This window comes from Scyliorhinus torazame, chromosome 7, assembly GCF_047496885.1.
Source record: "Scyliorhinus torazame isolate Kashiwa2021f chromosome 7, sScyTor2.1, whole genome shotgun sequence".
Classification (NCBI taxonomy): Eukaryota; Metazoa; Chordata; class Chondrichthyes; order Carcharhiniformes; family Scyliorhinidae; genus Scyliorhinus; species Scyliorhinus torazame.
Genome location: NC_092713.1, coordinates 285,774,032 through 285,786,837, shown reverse-complemented (window position 1 = coordinate 285,786,837; position 12,806 = coordinate 285,774,032). Strand labels below are relative to the sequence as shown.

The 12,806-nt window shown below is 46.4% G+C and overlaps 1 protein-coding gene across 4 annotated transcripts in view; it reads left to right on the top strand.

The window, feature by feature from the left end:
- LOC140427083 (teneurin-2-like) overlaps positions 1-12,806 on the top strand; it is a 3,867,843-nt gene that overhangs the window by 2,857,735 nt on the left and 997,302 nt on the right. For all 4 annotated transcript variants that reach the window (XM_072512582.1, XM_072512581.1, XM_072512584.1 and 1 more), the window contains one exon: positions 8,428-8,697. In XM_072512582.1, coding sequence (XP_072368683.1) covers positions 8,428-8,697 — 270 coding nt within the window. The remainder of the gene's footprint in view (positions 1-8,427; positions 8,698-12,806) is intronic.

Below are 12,806 nucleotides of genomic sequence, written 5' to 3'. Positions count from 1 at the left end.
TGTTACGAAAGTAAACTCCCCGGATTTTGGTAGTGGGGGTTCAGCAATGGTAATGCCATTGAATGCCATGGGGAGATGCTTATAGTCTCTTGTTGAAGATGATCACTGCCTGGCACTTGTTTGGTGTGAATTCTATTTGCTACCCTGCAACCCAGGCTTGATATTGTCTATGTCTTGCTGCTGGTGGGTATGGACTTTTCACTCCCTGAGGAGCTGCAAATGCTATTGAACAATTATCAGCAAACATCCCCACTTCTGACTTTATGATGGAGGTCATTGATGAAATAGCTGAAGGTGGATGGGCTTGCATCCTATCCTGAGGAACCCCTGCAGTGATGTTTTGAGGCTGAGATGATTGATCTCCAAACAATAGAAAAATGAGATGGATCTTAGAAGAATGAGGAAGGATCTCATAAACACCTGTAAAATTCCAACAGGGCTAGGCAAGGTAGATGCAAGAAGGATGTTCCCAACAGTGGGGGTGTCCAGAGCCAGGGGCCAAAGTCTGAGGATACGGTGTAGACCACTAAGGACAGAGATGAGGAGATATTTCTTCACCCAGAGAGTGGTCAGCCTGTGGAATTCGCTACCACGGAAAGTAGTTGAGGCCAAAACATTGTGGGCTGGAGTCTCTGATTTTGTCCGAAGGAAGTGTCTAGTTTTACGACGAAAACGTCGGCGGCGTCCCCCCCTCCCAATGATGCTCCCCCCAATAGGGGGCTGGCTGCTGTGCCAAGTAAAACCCCTGCTGTTCCTGACAGAAACGATTGTAGAATTGCCGGATCCGTGGTTGCGCATGCGCACGGCGATGACCTGCAGCAGTTGCACCGTACAACATGGCGTCGGCTGCGCGTGGACCCGGCCTGCTAGATAGTGCCCCCTGTTAGCCCCCTTTCCACCCCCGGACCACTCCCCACCAGTTCCCCCCAACCCCGCCGAAGCCCCCCAGCCAGCGGAACAGCTCCATCCACGACTGAGGCAGCGCTGGACAAAGTCCACAACCGCCGCCCGAGGTTGAGGAAAACTCAGAGCACAAGTGATCCACGCCATCGGGAAGTAGGCCCATCGGGGGTGGAGCATTCGGGGAGGGCCTTCAGGTGACGTCCGATGATGCCGTTTTGGAGGAGGTGGAGCGTCTGAAAAAAGGCGCCGCCCCCGATTTCGGCGTCAAAAGGGATTCTCTGCCCGATCGCCGAATACGATTTTGACGTCCGCAAGCGGAGAATCCCGCCCTGTGTGTTTACAGTGGGCTAAACAGCTGGCTTGTAATGCAGAACAAGACCACCAACATGGGTTCAATTCCTATACCAGCCTCCCCGAACAGGCGCCGGAATGTGGCAACTATGGGCTTTTCACAGTAACTTCATTGAAGCCTACTTGTGACAATAAGCAATTATTATTATTATTATTATTCAAGAAGCAGTTAGATATAGCACTTCGCGTGAAGGGGATCAAAGGTTTTGGGGGGAATGCGGGATCAGGCTATAGAGTTGGTTGATCAGCCATGATCATAATGGATGGCGGAGCAGGCTTAAAGGGTCAAATGTCCTCCTCCTGCTCCTATTTTCTATGCTTCTATGTAATCAGGCACAATGGTTAGCACTGTTGCTTCACAGCACCAGGGACCTGGGTTCAATTCCCGGCTTGGGTCATTGTCTGTGCGGAGGCTGCAGGTTCTCCCCATGTCTGCATAGGTTTCCTCCAGGGACTCCGGTTTCCTCCCACAAGTCCCGAAAGACTTGCTTGTTAGGCGAATTGGATATTCTGAATTCTCCCTCTATGTACCCGAACAGGCGCTAGAATGTGGCGACTCGGGGATTTTCACAGTAACTTTATTGCAGTGTTAATGTAAGCCTACTTGTGATACTAATTATTATCTTCCTTCGTGCAAAGTGTGATTCCAACCGATAGAGAGCTTACTGCCTAATTTCAGCTGACTTCAATTTCGCTAGCAATTTCGCCAGGCTTCGTGATGCCACACCCAGTCAAATGCTGCCTTTATGTCAAAGGCAGTCACTCTTGGTTCACGTCACCCATTCCCTCCTTGCCCTCTCCTTTTCCCTGACAATTGTCTGAGGCTGAACCTTAACTGATCTTAACCTTGGTGTTGGAATTGACCTGGGGTGATCTCCAATTGCATAGATAAGACCATAAAATATAGAAGCAGAATTAGGCCACTCGGCCCATCGAGTCTGCTCCGCCATTCAATCATGGCTGATATTTTTCTCATCCCCATTCTCCTGCCTTCTCCCCAGAACCCCTGATCCCCTTATTAATCAAGAACCTATCTATCGCTGTCAAAAAGTTGCACCATCACATAGGCTGCCTATTTCCAGCTCCTTAGCATCACCTGCCTGCCCTGCCTGAGCTCTTCTACTGCTGAAATCCTCACCCTCGCCTTTGTTATCTCTAAACTTGACTATTCAACTGCAGTCCCGTTCCACCCTCTCAAAATTCGAGCTCATTCAAAAGTCTGTTGTCTAAGTCCTAACTCACAGCAAGTTCAGTTCACTCACCACATGGGGGCTCATTAGCCTACACAAACTTCTCATCCAGTAAGGTCTTGATTTTAAAGTTGTCATCCTTGATTTGAAATATTTCCATAGCCTCGAGCCTCGCCCCTCCCTATTGCTGTCATCTCCTCCAACATCATAACTCCTCTAATTCTGGCCTTTTAAATATCCCTAATTTTAATCACACACCATTGGTGGCAATGCCTTTAACTGCCATGGGCATAAGCTCACGAATTTCCTGCCTGGACCACTCAGCTCTCTTTCCTCCTTTCAAATATTCCTTAACGACCTACCTTCTTGGCCAAGCTTCTGACCCATTTGCCCTAAATATCTCCTTGAGTGATTTGATGCCAATTTTTTTTTTAATGCTTCTGTGAACTGCATTTTATCACATTCAAAGTGCTATAAAAATGCAGGTTGTTGTTGTTCTTGCTAATAATAAAACTGAATTGATTCAATGATCGTTCTCCAGTGACAAGATAAGTTGAACAAGCCACCAAGTTTTCTTGTGAAAAATTGATCTCAAGGTAGCAAGACTGTACATTTGAAGGAGTATAAATGGTGAGGCCCAGCACGTTCAAGCCTGAACTTGAAGATACGGAGATGTCGAACAGCATTGGAGCAATAAGAGAATCATAGATCTGCCAGCAAGGGCAATTGATGAGCTAGAAGCAGCCAGGTTAACAGCTGCAGAGACCAAGGTGCCAGGAATGACAGTTGGTAGGACTGAAACAGCCAGAAAAAAAAGATTGGGATGCCAGGAAAAAGGTAGCCGAAGGTAGGAAATGGTGAGGAACGTGCAGTTAGAAACGCATAATCCGCATGTATGAAGATGAAGAAAGAGCGTTGAAAAGGCTGAAGGAGTCAAGCAAAAGACCAGGAAGGGACAAACTAGGCACTGATGTGTTGGGTAAGCTGAGCCTGCGAGGACTGCGTTTACTGTAGCAGAGAGAGATACAGGCTTCCAACACTTGAAGAAATGCAACTCTATTTTAGTAAACTCTTAACTATTAAACATGCTTGAACTGTGGGTTGACACTATGCTGAGTTGACTGGAGACCTGAGCCTAACCTGACCAGACTATCTTACTACCACATGGTGGATGTTCTAGTTGTTGCTCACAGGCTCTGACTGTCTAAGAAGCTGCTTCCCAAGAGAGCGGGAAAACTAGTGCCCCCTGGTTATATAATGGTCATGTCCTGTCTGCTGATTGGCTGCTGTGTTCTGTATGTTCATTGGTCATCCTTTGTGTCACTCACTGTCTGTCTGTGCACCATCATACACTTGTGTGTATATTATGACAGGCACGATATTGGAAGTAGACATTAGCTGGGACTCAGAAAATAGGCAAGAGGGTGCAGCTGGTTTCAAGAAATGGCAAGAGCCAGTGGGACATCTGGGAACTCTTACTGGGCATGAAAGTAGCAGAACTTAGAAACAGAAATCCATGAAGGAGCATCTTGATAACTGTAGGGGAGAGGAAAACATAAATAAATTAAAAACAGTACCAGTTGAGACATGCAATAATGCCTTATTTTGTCGTATACTTAGTACCTAGATGGTTCAGTCACAGGTACACTTATTCCTGTAAATGCATTCAATTCATCTGTACTATTGAAACCATATTATTATATTATTTTATTATCATAAACCTACTAATTAAGCAGATTCACTGCCACGCATGACTCATTATTGCTGCATTCCTAAGATAATGGTAACATTTTCTGATCTCAAATTCTGAGGTCAGGAAACCTTTTGCCTTTCAGCTCGAAGCTCTCATTCTCAGCAAATTCACAGCTCTGCAACACTGGAGGGATTATTAGAAAGCGCAAATCAACACATCGCAACATGTGTATTTATTGAAAGCTTTATAGCTGTAAAAGTCCGAGGCATCTTAATTGCCTCATTGCTCAATATATTCAGCCAATCCGGAGCCGCAGCCAACAAAACCAATATAACGCTGGACTAAAAATAGAAAATCCTGGAAACACTCAGCAGGACTGGCAGCATCCGTGGAGAGAAAAAACGAGTTAATGCTTCAGGTCGATGACCTTTCATCAGTTCTGATGAAAGATCATCAAACTGAAGTGTTAACTCTCTTTTGCTCACCCCAGATGCTGCCTGTCCCGCTGAGCACTTCCAACACTTTTTTGCCTTTATTTTGGTTTCCTGTATTGCTTTTGCTACAATGTTAAACTACATAACCGATACAGTGAAATACAAGCCAAAGGGAGGTGTGATCAAACTGCACTCCTTTTGAATTTGTGTGCGATATAGAGAGGGATTCTAGATTTCTCAGCAGGAGGGCCATCAACACATATAAACTGGTCAGGTCACACCACTGTGCCTCGGTCTGGCCACCGGGGAACATTCACCGAGCAGCGGTCAAGAATGCTAGAGGCAATGCCGAGGCTGATCTCCATATCAACCATCTGAATTCAAAGGAAAGACTGACTGCTCTGACTTGGGATTTCCAACCTCCAAAGGCGGGACATGTCTGAGACGTGTGATACTGAAGAGGTATGAAAAGTATGATGAAGGACTGCCCAAAATTCTGCTGTAAATTGAACAGTGGGAGTAGGACCAGGACACATGGGTCCCAACTAGAACGGGTTACAGCTCGAAAACAATAACTTCTGTGCCAATGTCAGGGGATTCTAATCACGGAGACAGTAGTTAACACTTGTACTGAAATTCTGAACATCAGTTGGGGACGTCAATTTACGGTTGTTGACGATGGATGTATGCAGATTGGCCCATTGGAGTTCCTTAAGTGTCCGCATCTGTGGTCTGGCAAACACTAAAATAGAGGCCTTCATTAGGCATTGAACCTACAGGTGCAGTACCTGGGGGTATCTGGAAACAGGCCATAACACTGCAGTTCCTGTAAAGTCACCACAGGTTGCAATGCTACTGTGAGCATTTCATGTCAATCAGCTGCAGGTTGATGTATAATCAGCCGACAATTTCAAACAGCAGATTGTGAAGCAGTGTTAAAATGGAATGGCAGGGGTGCTTGACACCATGTGGAGCATTTAACGTATACTGCTAAAGCCACTGGCCTCCTGTCCTGAATAGAACAAGAGTCCAGCCAAGTGCCTTTCATCCAACTGGCAACATATATTATTCAAAATTGGTCAGTCCAGAAAGAACAACCTGGGCCAGACAGCAGTGCAGAAGGGGATTGCAGCCATTGTTTTGGGAATAAAATGTCCATACCCCACTGCCAGATAAATTAACTACATAAAATACCTTTTGCTTCACAGCTGGAAATACCTTGGAGCAAAGCCCACTGCTTGCCGGTGTTGATGGCATTCATATCCACTTGACAGGGAATTGGTCATTTCCTTGCTTCAAAAATGATACATTGACAGCTATTTGGTGAATGTACTCCGGAGGGGGGGGGGGGGGGGGGGGGTAACTTTAGCCTATTCCGCCCAGTGGGAAACTGGCATGGTCAGAATGGTTGTCTGATTTGCAGCCCAACAGGTTTTGCTTTGCATCAACATCAATTCAAAAGGGGAGGCTTCTTAGTTGTTTTCTAAAAATGGATTCATTCGACAAGCAGGTGTAACAATTTTTTGAAGGGCTCCTCCTTCCTCACCGTCAATGGGGGCATTTATTTGATGCACTGTGCTAATCAGGCAGATTGATATATATGCAGTGGCCACCCTGAAGAGCCAGTGTGGGATCCAACTGACTTTGGTGCTGCGTTCTCTGTAACATGAGCTGCCAATGTGGAGCGTGCTCCCCCAGAAAGTGGCTTGCTGATCTGTAGCTGGGATATTCAGGCAGAGCCCCTTTTAATGGGCCACCAGCAGCAACTTAAAAGGGAGCTAGCTGTACTTGGCTTTGGGAATGCAAAGAAAGCTGGAGTTTTAAGCAGCAGGCAACGCGTGCTAAACCTACAACAGTGAAATGGAACATTTTCAAACCCTTTAAGATGGAAAACCTTCACAGGGTTTACTTTTAAAAATGTTTCCAGGCGCTCCAGCCAGCTTTCCTGAACAGCTGGCTGGAGAATCCTTGGACAATCCATATTTGGTGGGTGGGAGCAGGAGGACGTGGAGATGAAAGTGATGGAGTTTTAACTATGTCATGTGATGCTAATTTGCATAAAGACATGACAATCTTGCCTTTTTTCAATGGTAACTCTGACTGCCAGAGTACAGGTCCACCCAAACATTTCTGATACCAATGCAGCAGTAAGTTGGCAGGACGTCATGCCACATAATATTGGCACTGCTCTCACCCTATTTTGAATTGTTAGCAAGGCATTAGTGATATGTCAATTGCCCCCAATATACCTGTGTAGTGTACTATTGAGAAAGCAGGCAATTTCCAGAATATCACAATGAGGGAGATAGGTCACCGATTCATTTATGGCACAGAAGGAGGCCATGGAACAATCCGATCAGCCTATACCCTTGCTGTATTTCTATAGCTCTGCTTGTTTATGTCCTTCAAGTGCCTGTCCAATTTTCTTTTGAAATCATTGATCGTCTCTGCTTCTACCCCACAGGTAGCAAATTCCAGATGATTACCACTTGCTGCTTTAAATGGTTCCTCCTCACGTTTGCACTGCATCTCTTGCTAAAACCTTAAATCTGTGTGCCCTACACTTTGTACCATCAGCTAATAGGAATAGTTTTCTTCCCTGCCTTATCTAAACATTTGCATAATCTTGTACACCTCTAAACAGATTTCTACTCCATCAATCTCCTTTGCTTCAAGGAGAACAATCCCAGCTTCTCCAACCCAAACTTGTAGCTAAATCCCCCAAGTCTGGTACCATTCTGATAAATCTCCTCTGCATTCTCTTAATGGCCCTCATCCTCCCTGAAGTGTGGTGACCAGAACTGGACACAACACTTGTTCTGTCTATAAAGATGTAAGAGTGATTTACAAAATGAAGTGTGTAGTATATCAGGATGCTGCAGACATGTTATGTGCTATATCCAGTGAGAATTGTCATATAATAATAATCGCTCATTGTCACAAGTACGCTTCAATGAAGTTACTGTGAAAAGCCCCTAGTCGCTAGATTCCGGCGCCTGTTCGGGGAGGCCGGTACGGGAAATGAACCCGCACTGCTGCCTTGTTCTACATTACAAACCAGCTGTTTAGCCCACTGTGCTAAGCTATATCAGAGTGACATACTGAGAGATATAGGCGGCACGGTGGCACAGTGGTTAGCACTGCTGCCTCACAGCGCCAGGGACCCGGGTTCAATTCCAACGTAGGGTAACTGTCTGTATGAAGTTTGCACGTTCGCCCCATGTCTGCGTGGGTTCCCTCCGAGTGGTTTCTTCTCACAAAGATGTGCTGGTTAGGTGGATTGGCCATGCTAAAATTGCCCTTTAGTGTCCAAAGGATAGACGGGGTGTGCGGGGAAAGGGCAGGGAATTGGGCCTAACTGGGATGCTTTTTCAGAGGGTCAGTGCGGAGGCGATGGGCCGAATGTCCTCTTTCTGCACTGCAGGGGTTATATGATTATATGTAAATATCCAAGAGTGTTATAGCAAGGAGTGTCAGGTATTATCATGAAGAGTATGAGATATATTTAGTGGGAAGTGTTGGGTGTCTCAAAGGGGGTTATTGTGGTGAGCATGAGCTGTTTAAGAAGGGATTGTAGCTGTGGATAAACCATGAAGTATGAGAATATCTGAGTGCAAATGCAAAGATATACAGGCTGAGATAATTTCTGAAATATTTATATATTTTTTTAATACAAATTCAAGATTTTCTCTGTTATTATACAGTTGTATTAGGAATCGAGATAAGGAGCATAGGTTGGAACTGACTGCGTTCCATGTCACTACTCACTGTACATATCTAATACTCTAGAGTATGATTGCACTATCTCTGTAAGTAGGGAGTGCGTGATGTGTATCCTTCTTTTGTTTATGTGCAGGAGCCAATTTCACACTGACAGAACTGGGAATCTGTGAGCCCTCCCCTCACCGCAGCACTGCTTATTGTCCAGACATGGGGCTCCTCCATCGTGGATATTCCCTGAGCGACGCTGACTCTGACACAGAAGGTGCCATTTCTCCAGAGCATGCTATTAGGTTATGGGGGAGGGGCATCAAATCCAGACGCAGCTCAGGGCTGTCCAGTCGAGAGAATTCAGCCCTCACACTGACCGATTCAGAGAACGAGAAGGAATCTGATGAGGACACAGGTATGTGCGTTTAAAAGCCAGTAAAAGCACAGCTTTCAGCCCTACCACCACGTGGAAATGGGAAGCTGCTGTTCGTTATGGTCTCTACTGTTTTTGCTTCTGTGGTACAGTAAGCAAGATAATTTTGCAAAGAAATCCGTTGTACTCCTACTTCCAGGAGGGATTTATATCATTGCATCATAGTGTTCATGATACTTTAGAAAACCTATTTTTACCTTGTGCGTTAGGTCCAGAGGAAGATCAGAGATTGACAACTTAAGATAATAAATACAAATGATGAAGTCATGGCACTGGCATCTTACCATGGGCCAATATCTAACTTAGTGGCTAAAGGTTTGAACCAAATTATTCATTTTGCATTGTATTGTTTCAACTTTCCAGACACAAAAATATACATAACTGACTTGTTTCAAAAAAATACATAAAATGTACATCACAAAGATAGCTTTAACATACCTCTCGGTGAGTAATTGCGAAACTCTTGTACCATTTAAGCACTGAATTGTAGCAACCTCGCTGACAGCTCTATCATGTGGTATGGCCATGGTGCCATACCTTCACGAGAGGGCCACAAGTTGACCCTTTCATCATATTAGCGAATCTCTTTCTAGGAGAACAACAAAGTGTCTAAACCGCAATAAGAGTTTTACTTTGCCGGGAGGTTTCCTGTTTCCACTTGTGAATGTTTTCGCACACCATATGGCCAATTTATATGCTCACACCTAAGTTCATTTTGTTTGCTGTAGGGGAAGCTAATGATTAAAGCAGGATTTGATTATGATTTGATTATGGTTATTTGCTTCCTTTAACTCCTGGCTGGTCACACCTTTGTGTGTTTGTGTTTTTTGCATGTGCCTTTATCCAATTGTGGTCCCCATCCATGCCAAAAAAAATCACAGGGCATGATTGTAGAATGATGCCTGGCATTTATGGTGACAGTGTTCGAGATTTAGGGCTGTTTACTCTGGATTAGTGGGGATACAATTGAGATTTTGGGTGGACAAAAGAATTGGATTGTTTCTGGTGGACAGGTCGTCGGAGATAGATAAAGATCGTCGGACTACGTGGCAGGCAAGCAAAGTTAGCCAGAATGCCATGAAGTATTTATTTTCAGAATCATTGTCCTCGACCTAATGATAGGTGCAGATAAATTATAGTACTTTTGAGCAACAACTTGACAAAGTAGATGATCTTTTGAGTTGTAAGTTACTAGTTAAATGTGAAAAGTTACGAATCTTATTGAACTTAGTTTGATTGTGTTAATGAGGAGAGTTTTCCCTGAATTGGCTATTTATTTTTCCCTTTGTTTTGCTTCTCCCAAGATAGATTTAGGCTGTTTGTGTATGTAGATGCATCATGTCTGGACAGAGGGTGGGCATGTTGGGTTTGAGGTTCTTTTCCCATCCTTCTTTTCATATGTTTGAAGGTGTGTACTACAACCTGTTGTACAGCACTCTGATGCAGCATCGCAGAACTGCGAACAAGATCAATTTTTCAAAGTCTTTGATATGAAAGCATATATTAACCGTAGGATCAAAGTCAAAGATAAAAAGTTTCTATTTTTAGTAGAGCTCGCTGAGGTTCATCTGACGATCTGATGTTTCTTTTAACCAGTAGAACTGCCTCCAACCAAATTGTGGATCGCATCTGTCAAGGGAACTAAGAACAAATGAGAATGAACACGCTACAGAATTTGTCCTTATTTCCTAGGTTCATACAGCATAAAAGGAGGACGGTCTTTGGTCCATCACGCCTGGACCAACTTTCTGCAAGAGTTATAAGTTAGTCCTACTCCCCTGCTCTTTCCTCGTAAACTTGTAAATATTTCCTTTTTAAATATACATCCAATTTCATTTTGGAAGTTACTATTGGACCTACTTTCATTGCCCTTTTAGGCAGTGGAGATCGGCATTACCAAAAATTAGTGGGTAAAATAAATACTCCTCCAAATCATCCTCTAGTCACTGACCTTCCTGTTGTGGGTGTAGATGACAGAACCAGGGTTAAAGGAGGCAGCAGCTCTCTAAACAGTGGTCACAGATAGTGGTGCCCTCATCAGTATGGTCCTTTGTGACATCTCACAGGCGGTTGCACGCCAGTGCCTTACCCAGGTAACAGATGCCCTCTTTACCAATGCTCTACAATGCATCTGGGCCACAACTGATGGAGCCTGGTGGGCTCAGAGCCAACTGGATCTGGTGCCTGGACTAGTCAGGTGGCGCACTGCAATACTATCCTGCAAGAGTCTCAGTCATTGTTTTGGTTTGCATTGTTCTCCATAACTTGGCTCTACAGAAAGATACAGGCGCAGAAGAGGAGGAGTAGGAAGTAAGAGAGGAGGAAAAATCGAAGGCAAAAGGAGTTGCCGCTGAACACAGGCACCACTACCTACCGAATGAGGTGACCCTCTCCTGCCATCCTCTGGGAAAAAGACCCCTCCCCCACTTTTCTCCCTCATGTATGCAGGGCCTGGTTGCCCTTGTAACATCTACCTAGTGGTGCAGGGGCAAGTTCTGGTTTCCTTCTGCCCTGGCCACACAACGACTTTATGCTGAGGCGGGCAAAACCTCGGACAGGATGCCCTCTCTTGGCCCAATTTAGATGCCTGAGTGGGCAATTAATGACCACTTAAGGACTGTTACCTGCCCAGTGTCAATTTTTAAAACAGGAAATAAGGAATGTTGGATCTCGGACAGAAAGGGCAGGGGTGCCTGCATCAGAAGTCCCAGAAGTCCCATTCTGTCTGCGGGTGCCTCCCCCCTTAAAGGCCTGGTGACCTCCGGACTTCCAACCTCCCCCCCCCGTCCCCACCCTCCACCTCTAGCCAACCCCCCCCGAGACCACGGTTACCCCTGTCATGATCCCCCAGGCATTTCCTACCCTTCCCGCCCTGGGTCCCATTTAATTTACCTTGGTCTACAGTTCCCGAAACTTAGGGCGCGATTTTCCGAGCCCCACGCCGGGCCGCAGAATCGCCGCAACCGCACCACGATGCCCCGACGCCAGCGCACGATTCTCCGAGGTGTGGAGAATCGGCGCCATTTGCGCCAGCGTGTTTGACGCGGCGCCGGCAGTGGGCTGCTGGAATCGGCGGGGCTGCTGATTCTCCGGCCCGAATGGGCCGAGCTACCGCGCGGATAAAGCAGAGTCCCGCCGGCGGTGTTCACCCCTGGTCGCTGCCGGCGGAAACTCTGCGCGAAGGGTCAGGGGGCAGCCTGTGGGGCGGGGAAAAGCGCTCCTTCACCGGGGGGGGGGGGGGGGGGTCCTCCGATGGGGTCTGGCCCGCGATCGGGGCCCACCAATCGGCGGGCCAGCCTCTCTCCCCCGGGCATACTTTGTTCCGCTGACGGCCCCTGAACCCCCATGCCATGTTGCTGAAGAAGTCCCCCGCGCATGTGCGGGTTGGTGGGGCCCAACTGCGCATGCGCGGGTTGGCGCGGCACCCATTTGGCACCGGGAAGGGAGGCTGGAGCGGCATGAACCGCTCCAGCGTCATGCTGGCCCCCTGTGGAGGACAGAATCGGTCGTCCCTGCGCCCGTTTCACGCTGTCGTGAAATGCGACCCCTTAGTCTCAGGCTGGAGAGACTGGAGAACTGCCAGTCAATTTGATTGGCAGGCAGCTCTCTAAGGTGAGAACTCCTCCTGAGTGAGGGGTGGATGTCCTACCTTAGGTTAATCAACACTTATTAGAGCGTAAAATGGCATTGGGATAGTCAAAGTCAGCAGGAATTCAGGCCCATGTGTTTTTAGAAATTCAGCCATGTAGCAATGAATAATTATGCATCACAGTAGACCTTTAATATTTGCTACCTTCAAATGTGGTTACAGCTGTCTTAAAATGAGCGGGAGGATTTGTTTGCTTCTGTCTCTATTCCATTAGGTTGTGCGTGCAGAGTTACCTGTCTCACTGAACTGAGATAGCTTCTCCCCAAATGGGTGGCTCTCAGACAGGGGGGGAGGAATGTGGAATGGGGCATGATCACATCATTGTGAATGTGAGCCCATCAAAGTTGCTTCTATGAACAAAAGCTGTACTTGGCTCACCTAGAATGGAGACCTATGTTTGTCTGCGTGAGTTGGCTGCTATGGCAGTGAGTGGCTCAGGCGA